Source organism: Sphaeramia orbicularis, chromosome 8 (genome assembly GCF_902148855.1).
Source record: "Sphaeramia orbicularis chromosome 8, fSphaOr1.1, whole genome shotgun sequence".
NCBI lineage: Eukaryota > Metazoa > Chordata > Actinopteri > Kurtiformes > Apogonidae > Sphaeramia > Sphaeramia orbicularis.
This window is the reverse complement of record NC_043964.1, coordinates 50,198,253-50,219,915: the sequence shown is the minus strand read 5'-3', so window position 1 is coordinate 50,219,915 and position 21,663 is coordinate 50,198,253. Positions and strand designations below refer to the sequence as shown.

Sequence of the window (21,663 nt, the reverse complement as noted above, 5' to 3'; positions counted from 1 at the left end):
GTATAATATCACTGATGAGAGGCTCCCATAACCTGACATTGAAATTCCCTCTAAAAATACTCAGTTATTAACTTTTTCCCAAGAGTCATTCTGTTCTCATTTATTTGGAACCTCTAATAATCAATCAGGTTAATCTTAAAATCATTTCTCCATTATTGACATTTGAGGGTAAATGGGAGGGTTTGATATCTGCTGTGTAAGAGCTTGTGTTAATTGAATAAATACAGATAGCTCTACTGTAGTTGAAGTCAATAAGTTACACTCACTCCACCATCAAATTACTGTTTTAAGTAAACGTTTGATGACGTTTACTCTTTTACTGTGTTAGTAAGTTAGTATTGAGAATTAGCTCACTCTCCCAACAGCCCCACCATTTTATCCAACTATTTTCTGTCCCCAACAAGATGTGGAAACTCCTGGCTGCAAAAACGTCAATTCAGGGGCACCATTCACTTTATGATCCAATCTATGGTCGATTCACATTTTTGCATAGATTTTTTTATGTAATTACACAGCGCAAAACGTAGCTTTGCTTTTGGTTTGAATACAGATTGTTGTTCCTATGTGCTTTAATATTTTGGCGCAGCGGCTGATGTTTCAGAACCACTTCCAATGGGGGAATGTGAGTGGCCTTCATTCCATCTAAAATCCAAAGTTTCACCTGCTCTGTTAAAGAATTTTGACAGAACATTGTGTCACATCGCGTCCAAGGAATCCCAAGACTACAATAACAGAATGTAAGCAATATGCCGCTGACAGCGTTTTAGGGTGGATTTTTCCCTCCAGCTTTGTGTAGCTATTAACACTGATACAAGATGCTATATTGCACATTGAAGATTTTTTTGTAGCTTTAAAAATAAATCTGATTCAGGACCATCTATTCACTCCCAACATGCAACTGGAAAGAGAGCAGCTCGGTAGAGTTATGTATGTATATAATCTGCACAGATAATATAGTCTATCTAATCCATCCAGTTATTCACAGTAATCATTTCTAATTAAATCTGTATCAGACAATAAGAGTTTTATGTAAAATTTGACTATTTAATAAAAGAAATAACTACTGATAGTAACAGTTACCTGCTTACAAACACCTGACTCATGCGTTCACTAACACTGAAATACTGGGATGGAGGATCATGGCCACTGCTCAGAAAGTCAGATAAAGAATAAGGCATAAACTGCAAAAAAAAAAGAAAAAAAAATACAGCTGCAACTTTCCCCAAAAAAACCCCAAAACCCCATATCTATCACATATTCTCATGCACTTTTATACCCTACCCTGTGTATCTGTGCATCTGTGTCTGTCCATCAGCATCAGCGTAAATACTCTTCACCAAATCATCTGATCTCCACATTTGGTATTTAGGTGCAACATGTGAAACTCTTTGAGAACTTGATGTATTAAAATATTTCATGTTGTAACATAACTTGCTTTGTTAAAATGTAAAAAGTCTCTAAAATGAAAAACTAATTTCACGAACAGCTTTTTACTAACAATATAGTTCATTAAAACCTGGAAAATATCACATAACATGTACATATATATATATATATATATATATATATATGTATATATATATATGTATATATATATGTATATATATATATATATATATATATGTATATATATGTATATATGTATATATATATGTATATGTATATATATATGTATATGTATATATATATGTATATATATGTGTATATATATATATATATATATGTATATATATATATATATATGTATATATATATATATGTATATATATATATGTATATATATATATATATATATGTATATATATGTATATATATATATATATATATATATATATATATATATATATATATATATATATATATATATATATATGTATATATATATATATATATATATATACATATATATATATATATATATAATATATAGATGATAGATATATACATATATATATATATATATATATATATATATAGATATATATATAACACATATATATACATATATATATACATATACATATATATATACATATATATATACATATATATATATATAGATATAGATATATATATACACATATATATACATATATATATACATATACATATATATATACATATATATATACATATATATATATATACATATATATATATATATATATATATATATATATATATATATATACATATATATATATATATATATATATATGTATAGTTATACTGTAACACATCTACTGTAGTGTTTTAATGAAAAAATCCTATCAGTATCATGTTAAAATAATTTCTGGGATTTGAAGAAACTTAATGTAAATGTCAACTTTGATTTCATTGGCAACAGTTGTTAATATATTCAATATTCAACTTTCTTCATCAATTGCACATTACACATACATCATAAATACACAGCATTAGCTAGCAAGCTACAGTTACCTAGAGAGCTAACAAATTAACATGAGATAACATTTGTGTCCAGAGCTGATGTTTATTGACGAAAATGGAGCTGATGTACTACATCCTCCACCATTTATTTTACACTCTTCACAAACGAAAAGCATATTTATTTAATGAGAAATAATTTAACTCTGCATTACATAAGTTGTATAAACCAAGATAACATTAATTAAATTTACAACACCACAGATTGCGAAGCAACAACTGCTAGGAAGATAACATCAGCAATTTGCTTCTAACAGTGAAACGCAACATTAACTCTAGCTACACTAACAGATGTCATAGCATTGCTAAGTATTTAAATTGTCAACCCAAGAACACTTTGGTCCCTACCTTAGGTTTAGGAAAGACAGCCTTAGAGAATAATTCCTTATAAAGCAGGACAGAATGTCAAACAGTAACCTGAGCAGTGGCCTTGATGCTCCATCATCAACACAAACTTCAGCCACAGCTCAACTCCCTTTAGAATTGCACTTGCAACTTTTTTATTGTCATGTATTTTTTATTGTTTTCAGTGATGTAGTTTGAGCAAAAAGTGGCCTTTAGTCACAGAAGAGCATTGATTTGTGGGTATGTCAACTTGTGAGGAAGATTTCTTTCTACTGCCAAAACACCCTGCTAGACCTGAGTCAAAGTGCTCCCTGTGGACTGAGGATCACCCTTTAAACACTTCAAGTGCCATGTTGGTGTGTTTTTGCACTTTTTTGGACAATTCACAAACCTACTTTACACAGTTCCATAACTGCCTCTCAGCATTTTGTCCGAGAGAAAACATGAAGTGTACCACTTCTCTGGACTGAGTCTGTAGAACATCTCCGTGGTGGGTGGGAGGGTTTGACCTCTTACAGGTGTTTTTAGAAGGCAGGGTTAAATACCTGATTGAAAGCTGTCATTATGTATCGTTAAGGTTTGACCCTCTTGACCCACTTGAAAAAGAGGCTTCACTTTTTACACACTGGTGTGAAAAAACATCCAATTCAACTCATCATTTGATTTGGAGTGATCAGAGAGACTGACAGAAGGAAGGGGTGTATTATACATACAGTTTATAAAACACGTTTTAAACATTAATTGTTGTAAGACACCTCAAACTCCAGTGTCAGTAACAAAATTGTTTTTAAAGATACTGCAGCATTTAATCAATAAATGTTTAAGATGTCAGCTATTACAGATTATTGTTTAAGTCATTCAGATTCCAGCCTGTTAAATTATTTCCTCTTCTTTCCAAGACAATGACAGTGAACTGACTACATCTGAGCTGGAAAACTTCTTGAGTTTGTGGAAACATTTTTCCAGATACATTGTATTTTCAGGCATTTTTTCTGTATTAAGAACACAGAGAGCGGGCGTGACATGCAGCAAAGGACTAGGCTGGTGTAAGACCTGGGCCTGTGTGGTACATCAGGGGTGTCAAACATTCGGCCTGTGGGCCAAAACCGGCCCTCCAGAGGGTTCAGTCCAGCCCGTGCGATGCAGTTGCAAAGTTCAAAAATTACACAGAAGACACTGACAATCAGTAGTGTCACTGAGTCTTGACACGTTGTTTTGATCATAAAATGAATGCGATATTTTTCAGTTCCAGACGCCTGTTATTAAATGTTTTGTGTATTTGTGGATCCACGGTGATCTGTAAGTTGTAATGCACAGACTAAGTGATAAACTGAGGCATAATATTGTAAAAATTCACTTAAGAAATTTCAGGTTGTTCATGGATATTCAGGTTATTCGCATTGAGATGTAAACATTTTCATACTGTAATTTAACTTTTTCCACTAAAACAAAGCCAAAAAAAAAAAGTTATTGTGTTATTATTTTACTGGTCCAGCCCACTTGAGGTTAAACTGAGCTGTAAGTGGCCACAGAACTAAAATGAGTTTGACACCCCTGTAGTACATGCTCTACTCACAGGTACTTTCTGGAAATACTTTTTCACTCTTTGACTTTTGTAAGACTGAACATTTCATTCATTAATTGAGAAAATAATCACAAGATGAATCGTTAGTTGCACCTCAAGACACTGGGATTGGATTTGTCTCAACTGAAGGTCAAGAAGTTATATTTTCTGAGTGTCAGTCCAAAAACTAGGGACAAGAGTTGTTTTTCCATAAGCATCCTCAATTTGCATTTACAGAGTCACATAAAAAAATGTTCATGCAAAATTTAAAAGACTTTTTTGAATAAATTCTGAAATTTAACTCATAACTGATTAGCTGTACTCCACTAAACTGTGAAAACATATCTGGTAACCAAAAGTAAAACTGATGAGGAGACCGAAATATTCCTTGGTCTCAACAAAGAAAAAAAAAAACAAAAAAAACATCACAGTCATTGTAGATTAAAGCAACAACAAAACGCTCTACTTCTGTTACTCTATTTATGAGAGAGAAGTGTAACCTAGCTTACAGCAGAATCTCGTAGCTACATGATGCAGTCTAGCTAAGTTTTCTTTTTGCAACATTTTAAAATTCACTTGAAATTCACTTGATGTTTTATGGAAACACAGCTAATATGAGAGGCCACTAAGAACTGTGTCAAAATTTTGTTTGTCAGAGGTTTAGAAGCAAATCCTCACTATTTGACAACGTGAAGTGAGTGAAAACGCACACATAGGTGTTGATAGTCGTTCCTAAATGGTAACCAAAAATGTCCAAAAAAATGAAGACAAAGACCGATGTCCAAACATGCCGAACACATGCAGCACTTTGAGCAGACTCTGGTAGAGCATTTACTGTAATGACTTTCTCATTGCTCTGATGCAGAAATGAACACAATGAGGAAGATATGGGCTTTATTGCACTTGTTCTGTAGATAATTACTTTCCTACTGTCCTTTATTTGGGGTCTAATATGGTGTAAATGAAGTAGAACTACTTAATTATGATTATTTTCTGTTCTGTGATTATATTGCAAAGCTAAATGAATATTTTTTATCCTCGAAGGACATCTCTGATGAAGAAATATGACCTGTGATTTGATATGATAAAATGCTCTGTCCATGTCTGAATGACTGTATTTAATAAGAGTCTTTTTTCTGGAATGTTTTCTGCCTTTAGTTTACATTACACCAACCCTTTCAACAGCACAGGGGCACGTTGTGGTCTTAATGTCGGGTGGTCTCTTCCATCCGACTGAAACATTTGGTTTTCAAGCAAAGCAATAAAAAAAAGAACAAGAGAAAGGTCAAATCTCTGTGTTGTCACAAAACAAAGTTCATGTTGAAATTAAATGTAAATTCACGGTTACAAAAAGGTGTCTTCCACGTTATAATAACATATTTCATGTTAGAATTACATACATTATTTAACATAATGAATTGTTCAAAGCATTTCTTGTTATAACAGTTTATTCAGTTAAAATGTTACATGTCGTGAAAACAAAAATATCTTGTGAAATTTAACATTTCATGTTATAACATCACCTTATAACATAAAAATAGCTTGATAAAAACATCTTGAAAATATTTTATTATACCATGAAAACATTTTTATAAAATGAAAACATCTTGATACAACTTGAAACATGCTGATAAAAGATGAAAATACCTTTATATACCATGAAAACTTTTTATTTTCATCAACATAATTAGTGATCAGTTTTTCTTTTTCTGGTTTGACACACAGGGCATGTATTTCATGTATTTTAAGACTTTAAAGAGAAGAAGAAGAGTTTTATATCTTGGTTTAAAGATACATTCATATGAGTTTGGAATGACGTACATTACTGGACACAGGTAGCAACAACATGTACATGTATACAAACAAATGACAGATATGATCCCAACAGTGTTACTTCAGTTCTGTGATGAATTTTGGTGTTCATGATGGCTTTTTCTTTGTTTTTATTAAATTACATTTGTTGACAGGTCAAAAGGTGCAACTTTTCTATAAAACAGACAAGTAAGTCATGAGTGTAGAAATGAATGATAGGAATCATGACAAAGTGAATGTACCTTGAACAAGCAGGTTGGGTTGTTTGTGTCCTCTGATGTTTACACCCTTAGGTGTCTTTTAATGTATTGTCCATTTTCTTATGGCTAGACTTGTATTCACATGGTTTAATGTCAAAAGTGACATTGAAACCCACAAAATATTTTGGAATGTCTTGGACCCAGGGTAAATGATTTTGTTTCAGACGTGCAACAACAACAAAGTAAGCATAGTAGTCATGTCTGAAAGAGAGTAGGAAGAAAGCCTACCTCCACTTCTTGTTCCACAGACTATAGTACATAATCACACAGGTATACATATATAAATGCATATAACTATATACACTGTATATCTATTATATTACATCAATATATAGGTATTATTTGATCAAAACAATACCAAAAATAACATTATTCTTATTACTACCACCACCAACATATAATATAAAATAATAATATTATTATAATTACATCCATATATTTACTTATTTACTATTTACCTATGGAAGAACAAGATCATTATTATTGCCATCAACCTTATCACTATAACAATAGCAATTCATGTTTTATCCCCAACCCATTCACACAGTTTGACTCCTCTCTCTCTCTCTCTCTCTCTCTCTCTCTCTCTCTCTCTCTCTCTCTCTCTCTCTCTCTCTCTCTCTCTCTCTCTCTCTCTCTCTGTCTAAGTAGTCTCTGAATATTGGCAGGTAGCTCATTTTTGTTAGTTTTATACAAAAGTTGTATCATATAAAAATTGACTAAATCAAAGACGTTTAACAAGATCTGTTTATCTGTTCTGTGTTGATGGGTTTAAATTTGCGGGTAATCAGGGCCTTAAATCACTATGCTGTGTTTTGTTTTTGGTTCCTCAGTGTAGTTGACTTATTCCAAAGCTGTGATACACCTCTTGTATCCAAATGCAGTTGAAATACATTCATGGTTGAAAGGGAAATTCAAATGGGATAGCTTAGTAATAGTTGTTAAGATGTGTGTGTTGCAAAAATCAAACTTTTTTTTTAATCAGACAGCTGCTGTTGTCATTCTTTCATCGTTTCAAGAATTATGTTGTGTCATATAAAATATTTAGTTTCTTAAATTAGTGGGAAAAAAGTTGCACACCAATGGCCGTGAATGAAAACGTGGGCTGTTTAAAATATGACTTTAGGTTCACCAATAGTTGGCAGTGCAGACACTACAAATGAGTCAGTTAAGTTGTATTAACAAGCTTTCAAAAGACATTCTCCATTAACAAAACGTGAAGCGAATCTGCGGTTCTTGAAAAGGTCAGCGAATGTTGACGTAAACTGATTCTAACTATTTTTTTGGGAAATGTAGTTTTTGCCGCTTTGAGTCTTTTCAACGCTGAATAACTGTTCGATTTAAGGTAAGACTTCATATCCCAGAGGTCATTGCGCGTAGTTCGCTGACTGACTGGACGCATTAGCTCACGCGGACGGTCTCTGGGAGTGCTGAGTCGAATATCCTCCTTTGGCGTCTCACCCGACAGAAACCGGCCGCGTTATTTCACCTAAATCGGAGATAAAACATAACGCTCTCAGTTGGGACGGTTTCACTCAACTCTTGGGGCGACCATAACATCGGGTTTTGGGTGGACATTTACGTAGACTGAGAACTGCGTAGCTCAAATCTCACAGTTCTGAAAATCCAAGACCCACGATGGACCCGAGAGACACTGCCCCTGATTCCTGGGAACAAGAGGACGATGTGGAGGCCACAATCGACGGACAACTTGAACCCGCGTTCACAACCCTAAATGTGAACGCTAAACCGTTTGTGCCCAATGTAAATGCCGCTGAATTTGTTCCGGCTTTTGCCATGAAAGCACACTCGGAAAATCTCGACGCTGCTGGTAAGTTCAGTCACGTTGGGAGCTAGCTTTTAGCTAGTGGCTGTTAGCTAGCGGTTAACGGGAACCTGGGTTGGGTAGATGCTAGCTCACTAGCTAGCGTGTCATCTTTATAGACACGCGTTCCATGTAGCGCGACAAACCAGCTAGCTGCTCTTACGTTAGCAGCAAATTAAGAGCCAACTGCTCCATCCGTGTTTATTGCACTATATGGCATTCATTGTGTAACTTGTTAATATAAAGGTGTTGTTTGTTGTTTGGCGCTGTCCTAACTGTCTGTAAAGTTACCAACTCAGCCGGCATTAGCTTGATAAGCCAGCCGGCGGTAGCTAGTTTGTTAGCTAACTTGTTCGTTGGCTGGTGTGGTTTCGTATTTTGAACAGTAACCTCTCGTGTTATACGTGTGGTTATTACATCTTAAACATGTATTAGTACACGGTATCCATAAATAGGAGCTATTGAGAACTGCCGATACTCGTCCTGTTGTAATTGTGTAACGTCCATTTTCATCTGATAAGAAGCAAAGCTCGTCATTGGAAAGAAATTGATGAGAAGCAATGTTTGGCATGAGGTGGATCTTGTTCTAACGCAGTGAAATGTAATGTTGCTGCAAACCACTGGAAGTCGTAGCAGACACACAAACGAGGTCAAATGCTCTTGTATCACGACGTTCATCATAGAAACAATGTAATTTCTCACATTTGGAGACCTCCCAAAGAGCTGACTGAACAACGTGTTTGTTGCTCGGTGGCGTCTGCCCCATATACGTTATCATTTTATAGATGATAAAGCTATTACCAATGGAGATTTGTGTTCCCTAGTAGGGCTGGGCAGAAACATTACCATTGAAAATATTAACGTCAACGAATGCCCTAATCATTACAAATAATGAAGTCTCGTTTCTTTGAAGTTTAAGGGTGGTTTGTGGTCGCGAGTAAAGTTTGAAGAGGCCAGATGGTTACCAGCCAGTACTATATGTTTAATCTGTATAAGATAAGATACTGATTCAAAACTAGAACATATGGTAACAGACCTAACATGGCGCAAATGATGCAATAGGCATAATAAGACAAAAAGCTGAAGTCTGGTTTCAGGATTTAATACGTATTTTGTTCAGTTTTATTTTGTGCAACATTAAGTCAGGAAATGAAGGGAAATGACCATGTGTGCAAAGTGAGCTCTTATTCAACCAGATAAAAAGAAGATAAAAGTCAGTTATTTGTAGTTTGAGACACTTATTTATAGTTAGGCAAGGACCTCAACAGTCTTGCATTTTAAAAATGGAGACAATTCCATGTAATTAAAGGGTGTTAAACATGTTAGTATGCATGATTATAATAAAATAGCAAAACATTGAAACATTTTGTGTTGTGGGAAATGTAAAGAAAAGGGGAAAATAGCAATTATTTTATTAGTGGAGAAAATGGCATGGAAAGGTATTGAGATTCTTGGAAAATGTTGGCAATTGATCGAAGTGGATGAGGGTCAGCCTCCAGGCCTGAGTTGAGGTGGTCTGTGTGAACATCTGCTCATGGTGTACAAGGGAAACCCTTTAAGTGACTGGCCTGAAGCTGGTGGAACAGGTTCTGCAACTTAGAATTTAACTTAAACATTAACAGAGCCATTGTTTCTTTTCACAGTTGCTGTTGAAGCAATATCCACCATGGAGGTGTCAGAAAGTGCTGGTATGTATGGAGGCAGGCATCCCTCTGTGTATGTGTCGCATACATGCGACTGTTGCGTGCCTCATTGTACAGACATGCAGTCCCACACTGAGCAGATGGAATTAACAAAGCCTATAGAGGCAGTTACATCATATGGGTAATGAGACCCAATTACAGAAGTTCAGTTTTCTCTAAATGCTTTGTCCCCTCCCCTTACATGCCTGGTCCTTTGATGTTACGGCTTTACATAACTTCATCATTTGACATCTGTCACTTGGAAAAGATTTTGATATTAAAAGTGTGACGTTAGTGTTTATGCACAAACCAACTGGTGAGTTGAATCTTATCTGGGTCTTAATTTGCACATCCCTCAGTCTACTGTTCCTAAACATTGAAAACAGACAGAGGTTTTATTTATGTTTTTTATGAGAAATAGGGTGAAGTGCATTTCTTAAATGGCAGAACAGTTGTATAATGTCAAGTAAACATGTCCTCCAGGCCTAACCAATGAATTTGGAAGTATAACTTTTCAGGTGTCTTCAAATTGAATTCTCTAGTTAACATTTGCTCATGTTTGTGTGGTCATGTGGAATTTGTGCTGGAAACTGTACCGTTAATGTTAGTGAATTCAGCACAAACTAACACAAGCTAGTGTTGCACTCTGTGGCTGCTGTAGAAAGAAATAGGAAAACACGAAAGACTGGAAAAATAAGAACTTGAATCTTAGTCTTTTACATAGAATGAATATAGACAACCTAGACAGTAGATAGAAATCGCGTGTGTATGTATATATCTATATGTATATGTATGCGTGTGTGTGTATATATATATAAGTCTTCACCTTAAATATTGCACCTTTTAAGTGTCCAGTGGACTGGACACATCTCCGTTGTCCGTTCTCACTAAACGCTAGAGGATTCAGGGTTCTCCATGAATCTTTTATTTTTGACCACAGTTTGGTTTCAGACTAGGTGCCATGTCTCAAAGCTATAATGAACACTAAGGTGACATTATTTTGTCTGACTTGTAGTTATGATCTATTTCTATTAGCTTTGACATCATGATTCCCAAGCAATGTATTACTCAGTTCATTGTTATTTATCAACTGTATGTAGTAAAGTTCAAAATTAATCCATCTTTACAGAAATATTAGAGTAATTTTCATGCTCAGCCCTTGTAGTGTTGGCAAAAAATAATTTGCATGAAGGTTCTCATAATAAATAAATAATAATAATGATGTATATACGTTGCTTTACAATAGAAGGTTTTGGCCGCATCACCCATGTTCATTTTCCATTGCCTGTAACATCTAGAATCATAGCATTAGTTTGTGTACAAACTTTGTGTTCAGAATGAACTAGAAATTGCTTGTTTTTGAGAAGTGACACAATATCACAAATTTCAGCAGTAGAAGCGTTATAAAATCAGCTGTGAGTATGTGCTTGTATTCTGTTTTTTAGGACTAATTCTATTTTCAACATCAGGCAGTTGTTTTGCTTTACTGTGTGTTTTAGGTATCATGATGGGGTATAAGTACCAAAAAAGACAAAAACGGGAATAACATTTTACAGGTTTTTACTGAATAAAGCACTCAGAAAATATGTCAAAAAAGCATTTAGGATGTTTAACATGAACTGAAATTTAACACACTGAACAACAAGATTTGAATTTTGGCCCAGTAGTTTTATGCTGCGTTTCCACTACATGGTATTAACTCGACTCGGCCTTTTTGTGTGTCCATTACGAAAAAGGGCCTGGAATCTGATAATTTTTTGGTATCACCTTCACCGAGGTTCCAGGACTGGGGACCAGATACTAAAACGTGACGTGTAAACACTGGAGACCGCTGATTGGTCAGAGTCGTCTCTGTGACTCGCCATTTTACAAAAAACAGATCAGTAAGTTTATAGAAAATGTAGCGGAAGGTTAATCCACATGATGACAGCCTGCAAAACTAGACCATGGGTTGTCGACGTAAAAATTCAGTGTAAGCTTGATGAGACAACACGCAGCGAGCGAGTTTATCAGCAACTCTCTGTGCAGACGACACAGAAGTAACACGCCACATCGCTATGACGTCCAGGTACTGTAAAGTCTGTAGTATCCTGTAATGGAAATGGTCTCCAGGAATAGGACCTGGTACCCGAGTTGAGCCGGTTCCATGTAGTGGAAACGCGGCATTTGTCTTGGGTCTCTCTTTGTTTTGTTGTTCTTTTTTCCTTTTTTTTTTTTTTTTAAATCAGTCCAGCTGTTTTACACCTGGTTGAACTCACAAAAGCAGTTCCTCTTCAGCTGTAAACAAAGGCCTCCAGTGCACTGCTTTCTTCCCTTGCTGGCCCTTTGTTTTTTTTTCATCTCTACAGTACTTGTGGATTTGCAGACTTGCCATTCAGGTGAATACACAAATCTCCATTAGTGTCAATGTCCCTTCATCAAAAAACATCCTAAAAATGAAAGATCACATCAGATTTATCTCAAAGACAGTTCTGAAGAATAAAAAATAAATAAGTATAACACTAGTTTCTAGAATCACAATACAAGCAATGGTATGTCATTAAAATAAATGAATGAATACATAACAATAATAATGACATTTATTAATAACAGTAATAAGGCAGTAGTATTAATAGCAGCAGCAGTAGTAGTATATAGTAGTGACGTAGCAAAATGGAGTGAAACAAAAAGACTAAACAGTCTTTACTACTTACTCACTCAGATTCAGTTGTATTTCCTCCATCTGCAAATCTGTTGGGTGGTGTTTTCTTTCTTGTGGACCTCCTCAACATGTTTGAATGTATGTATCAACAAAAATAAACAAACTCGATAAAAACAGTAAAAAAAAAAAAAACAATGGAAATCATGACAATAAAGCAAACTTCAGTAAAAGTGAAACACGACAAAGAAAATCTGTGTAAAACAAAAATCCCTTCTGTTTCATCTCCCTTTCCTCTGCTCCCACATTGCACAGGCTGCTGTGGTGCAGTGCCTTTGACTACTGTAATATTCCGAATATCAGTGGAAACCGGAAGGTCTTTTTGTTCAGCAAAGTTTTGGATTTTTTTAAAGTTGAGTAAACTGTTCAGTAGTTAAAATAAAGCGAAGTGTGCATGAAAAAAATGTAGGTTGCGCTGATATGTTTGTCTGAAACTAGACAGCTGTTGTGGATATAATAGCCTACCATAATAGACCATATGTGAAAGCAAAGCTTGCGTTCTCTACTTTCAGGAACCATTTGAATTTATTCTCTAGTGTGACAGGTTAAGGACTTAGGGTTCTTTGAACAGTACATGGTCTGCCACGTCACCACTGACATAACCGGAAATATAGGGTGAAAGCTACCGTGATGCATAAAATGACTCCTGCTTAGTGATGAGGTGCTTTGAAATATCTGACTCAACAAAAACAGATGAGTAATCAGAGCTCGTTGGCCTAATGTAAACTCCCTGGTGACATTTTGTCAGTGCAGCTGGTGTTGACATAGTAACTTTATCTATGACTGGGAGATAAGACCCAAAATGATATCACACTACACATTTTTTATGCGAGTTGACATTGGTAATAGTCATAATAATGTCACATCATTATTTCTTTTCACAACTTTTTTGTTTTGATTACAGACCGATTTTGCTGTAGTCGTCCAGACATAGGTGGATTTAGTCCAGAGATGGAATATATGTAATAAGCAGTACACTCACATGTACGCTCACACCAGAATTCCTGTTGTTTTTGTTTTTCATTACCTCCTACACACAAGCGGGTCGCCTCCCTGTTGCACCACCATCTTTCTGCAGTAGCTCAGAGCGAACCTCATCCTATTCCATTTCATAGCCGGTGGTGTCCAGTGTTATCATGCATTATAGTCATTTATTTTGTTTGAATGTTGACCAAAATTATTATTCCTTCAATTATATAAAAAGACCAGACACACAAAACATTGGTTGGGAAAAAAATGTCACTGTGCCTCATCCATTAACTGAAGACCCATCACAGTTCTATGTTTGTATCACAGGTGTAGTTGTTGTGTGTTTTTTTTAAATGCATTCCACTGCATATCTGCTCTTCTAATGGTTGTAGATACACCTGACCTCAGGGATGACTTACAAGATCCTATTGCTGTGCATTTATTGTTGTATAATAAGGCAGCACCAATTAACTATAAGAAAACCCTGACCTAAGTTTTGAGTTGAGTTTTGTAAGTGGCCTTGGATATTTAGTATGCTGCTAATCAGGTCATTGCTTTATTTTGAATATTCTCAACAGACACTGTGGCGGTTGGAATTTTCTCCTGTATGTTTATACTTTCACTTGTTTATGTAATACTAGCTAATATAAATTCTGATGCCCATATGAGTAATAGCTTGTCTGTGTGGAAAATCTCACTTGAAATATGAACTTTAGTGACATTTAAGAGTAAAACAACCGTTCAGAAGTGAAATCTTCCATTAGTAGTAGGCCGCCCACCAGACGGACTTGAAATTTGTTTTCCTATGGCTGTAGTATCACCCATTTGAGTTGTTTTCAGATTCACCCCTTGTATCTGTATTTAGGCGGTCCTGAGGTGGAACAGTTCTACCATTTGTTCAAACCTTGGTAATAAAAGGCAGCACTTGTGACATAGGATCTCTAAATAAACACCAGATTCATTGTTCAGTAAAGGTGTGGAGGCAGAAAGATGTGAATTGTATTAGAAAGTGTTTAATTTTGCAGCCATGGCGATACCCTAAATATGATTCTTTTGTCTGACCAGCTGTTTGTCAGTACAAGACCAACCCTAAATACTACATTGAGGTTTTTGGTGCTGTGTACATACCATCACATACTGTTGCATTCAGAGTCACACCTGCACAAGCAAAAAACAAAGTTTCAGATTTCATTTAGAAGGAGCCTGGTTCCAAACTGATCCAGGATCTGTTCTGTGCAGCACTGTGAGCTGTGTAGGAGGCTTTGTCGGTGGTGCTGTTGTGTTATTTCCCATTTTGTGTTCAACTCTGGTGTCGTGAGTTCATTTATCATTGCTATGCTGTTGTGCACTTTCCAGACATAACTTTCCCCCTGTGCTGTTTTTGCATTTTCACTGTTTTCCAGTTGAGAGGTTTTTGACCATCTTGCCCCTTAGTTTAAAATCAGAGGCATATGAAACTGGTTAACAAAATATGACACTGTTTTTTTTTTGGTCATTTCATGCCAACTTACTGAGGACTTCCCATTTAATGGCATGGGTTTTCATGAAAAAGTTAATACTAAAATTTGTATTGAATTCATGGAACTTGCAAATCCTAAAGTTCTTCTTCAAAATCTTTTCTTGGTTCACACATTTTGAGTTCCTTTTCATCATCTATGTGAATCTCTGTATGTTTCAAAGCTTCATCAGTTGCGTATTTTTCATCGGACTTTGTTGGAATTTAAGTTTGTACCCTTTAATTTCCCTTAAATTACAACCAAAAGTTATTCTGTATTATTTGATTTTGCATTGAAAAAGTTCTATAGTATTTTTGCCTGATTATTTTCTCAAGAGGGATTATTTTACTCGGTTTGAAAGTGATGTTGTTCATTTGAAGTCCTGAATTTTGGTTAAATCAACATTTAATGACCTTTTTTTGTTTATAATTATCAGCTTTTTTTAACATACAAAGGAGATGGCATTTGTGGTCTGTATACATAGTGTGTGATCCTTTTGAGTAGAGTAATGACAGCTCTGTTTATGTCTGTGCAGCTCCAGTGGAGAACGGTGACACAGAAATGACCACAGAGGAACCATGGGACCAGAAAGAGGCCGAGCCCAATGAGGAAGAGCCTGGAGGTGGGGACCGGGGACCAGCGTCAGCACCAACAGAGGAGGCGGCTCCGGAGGTTATGGAGGAGGAGGAAGAGATGACGGTGCCTAAGGTTTCAAACGTACAGCCAGACGCCCCCAAAAAGGAACACATCAATGTTGTGTTCATCGGACACGTAGGTCAGTTGTATGTTAAATCAAAATATAAAAAGTATCTTCAAGGGGTCATATTTTGCTAAACTCCCTTTTATTAGTCTTTGGTTCATTTATTTGTGTATTTGGACCCTAATCGTTCAAAAAGTTTGAATTTGAACCCTTCAGAGGCTGCAAAGCTATTGTGGCAAAAATTGAGTGGATTTGTACAACCCGTTTTAATTCCTGCTTAATTTGTCACGGCTATAACTAGTTACGTCCCGACATTTGCACATATGAAGTCAAGACTTCCAGTGAACATTTCTCAGAGTACCCCATAATTGTTTGTCAGCAGCAGCGGTTGTAGTCCACACTGAAAATGTTCAAACTTCAAGCCGATTACCTAAAATGTTCAGTTGTTGGTTGAATGGGACAGAGCAGCACAGGCAGCAACCGGGGGGCGGGGGGCATGAAGTGGCTCATTTTCATTTAAAGGGCCAGCGCTCAAAATGAGGTTTCTGGTGTAATTACTCAGAAAAAGGGTTGAAGATGGACCTGTGGAGTTGAATTGATGAAGAATTCAGACCCAAACAGAGCATTTCTAGTTTATGTAGACCACAGGGAAATGTTTTAAAATGCCTAATTCCATTTTTTTAAAAAGTTAAATATCACTCCTTTATATTCATCTACTTAAACACACTATCGTTATTTTTCCACAGTATATCCAAAACACCGCACAAAGCAGATTTATTTCTCTCCACAGTGACAGAGGAGACACTAAAACGCTGTATCCATTGTGCTAAACAGCAAAGCAGTTTTGCAGAGTTAGACAAATGGGCAATTGTCAATTGTTTTGCATCTTTTCTGGAACAGAGGACTTCTCCTGGTTGTTTTAACTTTGGTCTGAACCTGGACTCTGTCTCCACAGTGGAGCCTCAATTAACCAGCGTAACGTTCGCCGTAGCTGTCAAAGAATAGGAAATCAGACATGTCTACCAGGGACATGAGCCAAATTTGACATGACATCCCAATTCTGCAGAGCACTTCTCCAGTGAAACAGTAGCAAATCCCCCAGTATGAAACTCTAATGACACACCAGCTGCACTGCTGTGACCTGTAGTGGTCAGAGATCCTTCAGAGGCGCTTGTTGACAGTGTTGTGCATGAATATAATATTACAGTTGTCCTCTATCACTTTGTCCGGTCTGTTAAAATGATGGATGGCCTTCAGATTATTCTGGTGGTTAAAAAATAAAATCAATGAATGTCAGAAAATATTGATTTACTGCAGTCCGTAAATTTTCAGAGCTGAAGCATAGGACTAGAGATGAGCCCACTGTGAGCACAGATGGTGAGAATTAAGAGATGGTCAATGCGGTGGTCAAAATTCAGGCTCTGTTCAATAGAATATGACTAGAATGTGATAGAATGTACATTATGATTTGATAGTTTTCTGCAATTTTGACCGTTTTGTGTTACTGATATTGTGAATCAACTCCTTATAAATCAGATTATTGTGAGCAACTCGTACTGTTAAGCTCCCTGCTGTGTGTTCTTCATATGAATAACTGCAGTCGTGTCAAGTCTAAACTGTGTGTTCCTTCTGCAGATGCTGGCAAGTCTACCATTGGTGGACAAATCATGTGAGTAGCACTGTTTCCTGATAAACTTTCAGTGGAGGCAGTTAAACTGATGAGGCTTTTAAGAGCTCTGTATTTCTGTGCTGTTCATCTCTACTGCAGGTATTTAACAGGGATGGTGGACAAGAGGACCTTAGAGAAATATGAGAGAGAAGCCAAGGAGAAGAACAGGGAAACCTGGTGAGTCTCTGCTGCCTGAACCTGAGAGTCAAGCCTATAACATGAAACAGTTGAAATTTCCCCACACTTTAGTATTATTTGTTTGGCTTCCAATTGCTTAAAGTTACAACTAAATCTTTTTGTAAAATCAAGAGCTCACCAACAGAGTGACTTGTGTTGTCAGGTATCTGTCTTGGGCTCTGGACACCAACCAAGAGGAAAGGGACAAAGGAAAAACCGTAGAGGTGGGCCGAGCGTACTTTGAGACAGATAAAAAGCACTTTACCATCCTAGACGCCCCTGGACACAAGAGCTTTGTACCCAACATGATCGGAGGAGCATCACAAGCAGACCTGGCTGTACTGGTGAGTCCAGAGAGTCTGTTAGTTCAACACTTAACATGTACGTTGAGAAGTTAGAAATGAAAATCTACAAGCAAACCAACTCACAAATAGAAGAATATCCAATGTCATCTTAAATGCACCCATCAGTATTCTCATCAGTGTAATTATATTCGATGACCTCCATCATGCAGCAGGATTAAGGGGTCAGTGAGGGAACATCTGGTTCAAACCTGGATTTTCTGTAGTGTGAAGGTGGGTTAATTCTTACTAGGGTAAATCTCCATGATAATTTGCCCTTCAAATGTAGATCGTGATCGAAGATGAAAAAAACCTTGGTGTGCAGATGGTGAGAGGGTGATACAGATAAATCTAAACCCTTTCATATTCCCTTGTTTAGTGGCATTATATGTAGCCCTCAAAACTAGAGGGTGACAGAATTTTAAAGGCTGAAAAAGTAACTATAATAATAGATTAACTATAACGTTAGTTCTTAACAAAAAAAGCCAATAATCCATTAAATGGCTGATACACCTCCTTAACTGACTTAAAAAAAACAATTTCACACTTTTTTGGCTGCTGAGCTGAACATCTAAGTTACAGGAATAGATCAATCTATATAACCTATATCATAATACTGGAAGGTCTCTGTGTGAGTGTATGTCTGCACAGTTCTGAGAAATTGGGACGTTTTTAACTGGCCAATTTGATACCTACAGTTGAGGAATCATCCCATCTCCACATTAAATATCTCAGCAAGTTGATAGGACCAATATTTTGGGAGATATTAGTCATTTTGGAATACAATAGCTTTACAATCATGTTGCTCGGTTGACAGGAAGTGCAGTACCACGCTGCGTGACGGGAAATGAAGTTCAAAACAGGAACGACGCATTTACTAACTTCACTCCCTAGATATTGGTATTAGTATGACCCTGGTTGACCCCTGGGTCCTCACGGGTCAACGAGCTAGGAAGTAAATATATCTGGATCACTGAACAATATAACTGAACGTCCCACTCACCATCAGGTCTAGGTAATTCTAGTCTGTGCACACAATTAGTGGGCAAGTGAGTAATTTTACTGTGACATTTATACACATATTTTCCAACTCTAAACTATATACATTTCATTTCTTATTGGAATTGAACATTCTCGGGTGATATATTTGTATAGGACAGGGTGTGAATTAAAATGATTAATGTCCGATATTTAGGTGGGAAAAATTATTAGGCAGCTTCTTTACGTGAGGGAAAATTGGTCAAAAAAGATTTAACGAACATTGAAAATTAAAAATTGTAAAATTCCATTTGGACAGATGAAATACTTTTGAAATATCTAAACTATTGATGACCAACCAGATTATCACGTTTTGTTGCAAATACTCAACTGGGTCACAAAAAAAAAGCGAAGAAAAGATGACATGACATGACTGCTAAGAAGTGTGGCTATTGGTCACAGATTTTTGTTTTAAATATCAAATATTTATTTGGACATTTTAAGTGGTTTGTTTATTACTCTTGTTTTAATAGATGAATAGAAACAAGTGAGATGGGAACATTTTCAATTTTCATTTAGTTCCATAATCATTCTGCACACTGTTGTGCACATACAGATATTTTCTAAAGAAAGCCAGAACATCTGTTTTTCTTTCTTAAACATTCAGGTTGGCGGTTTATTAACATTTTGAATTGACCGAGAGCACCGTAGCTGTTCAGTAATAAACTGAATCCTCAAAAATACAACAATATCAATAGTGTGAAAAATTGGCTTAATCAGGGACAAAGCAGTAAAGCCTTTGATTTCTTGATCAATCACCAACTCACCAGTAGGATTTCTGGTTTTATATCTAAGTGTTACTGACTTCCAAACTGTTGAAAGGTGCCAGGTTTGAACCACTAGAACAGTGTTTCTCAACTTTGGGGTCGGGACCCCATGTGGGGTCGCCTGGAATTCAAATGTGGTCACCTGAAATTTCTAGTAATTGATTTAAAAAAAAAAAAAAAAAAAAATTACTAATAAAAAATATATGGTGAGTTGAGAGAGACTATAAGAATCCATAAAAGACATGACAAACTGTGAAGCTGAAACTGAAGCACCGTGGTACTGTTTATCTTTCAAATGTTCATTGTGGTCGGTTTCAGATGCTGCAGCTCTTTCGTAATTCATAGTTCGAGTTATTGTTCGTTCAGTATTAATCGTCAGCCTTGTAAATCCAAGCTGGACTGACTGTACATATCCTGACCAAGGAAAATCAAATTCTCACTTTGTGCAGTAATCTCCACCTGGCTTTTCTGCCTCCGTCCATAATAATATACATTATATAGACTAAATGTCGTCTAAAATTACTGTTTATTTGCAACATAGTATAGCAAACTTTTACATGATGAAAAAGCAAATTGTTAGAAAAAAAAATCTCCGTTTTGAATGTCTGAGGTCGCCAGAAATTTGTGATGTTCAAATTGGGTCACGAGCCAAAAAAGGTTGGGAACCACTGCACTAGAATAAGGCTACAATGGTCCAAAAGGTAATATGAATTGTTGAGTTGTAATTATGTACTTGTGCCTGAGTGATGTGATATTGATACGAATCTTAGTGGGTTTGGATCTCCTGTAAATACTGTCAGACTGTATGACATACAGTATGAGTGGTGTTTTGTGATTATCCAGTCTACTATGGCTAAATGTGTTTTTGTCACTGATCAAAAGTTGATGTGAAACGATGAAGTCCACTTTCTGAGCATGTAGAATCTGTTGGTGTTTTGCAACAATTCATTGACAGGATGTTGTTCACACAGAATGTTTTCCTTAAGTGTGAAAAGACCTAATGTCCTTTATCACAGTCCAGCTTACATCTGAAGAAACAAGACATATGAAATGTTTGACAGAGTCAAAACTGTAGGCGTTTGAAGTATAGAAACAAGTAGTTCATTTTCACATCCAGAGCCAGCAGGTCAGCTTACATAACTGTAGTTAAAATGGCAAAAATTCAAATCAGTCCTCCTCCAAAGTCATGTTGACACTGACAACAACCAGGTGTTATTTGTGTGGCAGCTGTCTCCAAGGTTTGATCAGGTCAGGACTGTAAACTGACACTGCACACACTACTGTTGAAACCGACTGAACAAAGTAGCTCTAGTTGAGTTCTTAGACTGAAAACAGTGTTGAAATTAATAGCCTGAACTGGTAATATATGAGTTTGTAACATATCAAAGTTCATCTGATGAGTGCTTTTCACTGCGGCTCCCTCTGAAAAATTGCTCTTTATTTCTCTGCTCACATCAACAGGAATATTTAACAAAATACACTAAAAATGAGCACTGTGTTAGCTAGGGATGGGTATTAAACTCTACATGGGCCACAGGAACAAACTACCGAAGACCGAAGTGTCGATAAGCTCAGACGTTATCGGGTTTCCTAACTACTTGAGAAGGGAAAAAATAGAAAGTTTTATAGCAAATTTTTCTCACTAAATCAGTTTCATGACTATAGTCTGTGATGCTATTTTTCAGTCTTCAGTCCAGATGAGAGATGTTAGTTCAGGTCTCTGAGGGGGGGGGGGTCTGCTGTCTGTGACACAGCTCTGAGCAGCTCAGACACAGGGAAACTAGTAACAGCGGAACAGGGAACTACACAGGAAATTGGACACTTCACTCAATGACACGGATTTCCAAGCAGAAACATGAGACTGTATGTCATAAA

The 21,663-nt window shown here is 36.3% G+C and overlaps 1 protein-coding gene across 2 annotated transcripts in view; it reads left to right on the top strand.

Moving 5' to 3' along the window:
- Window positions 1–7,811: 7,811 nt before the first annotated feature.
- Window positions 7,812–21,663, top strand: part of gspt1l (G1 to S phase transition 1, like) — a 23,858-nt gene continuing 10,006 nt past the window's right edge. The window contains exons 1-6 of one of the 2 annotated variants that reach the window (XM_030141229.1): window positions 7,813–8,257; window positions 9,895–9,939; window positions 15,632–15,871; window positions 17,432–17,465; window positions 17,565–17,642; window positions 17,806–17,986. In XM_030141229.1, coding sequence (XP_029997089.1) covers window positions 8,065–8,257; window positions 9,895–9,939; window positions 15,632–15,871; window positions 17,432–17,465; window positions 17,565–17,642; window positions 17,806–17,986 — 771 coding nt within the window. In that variant the 5' untranslated portion in view covers window positions 7,813–8,064. Of the gene's footprint in view, window positions 8,258–9,894; window positions 9,940–15,631; window positions 15,872–17,431; window positions 17,466–17,564; window positions 17,643–17,805; window positions 17,987–21,663 lie in introns of both variants that reach the window. The other variant, XM_030141230.1, reaches the window with a different exon arrangement.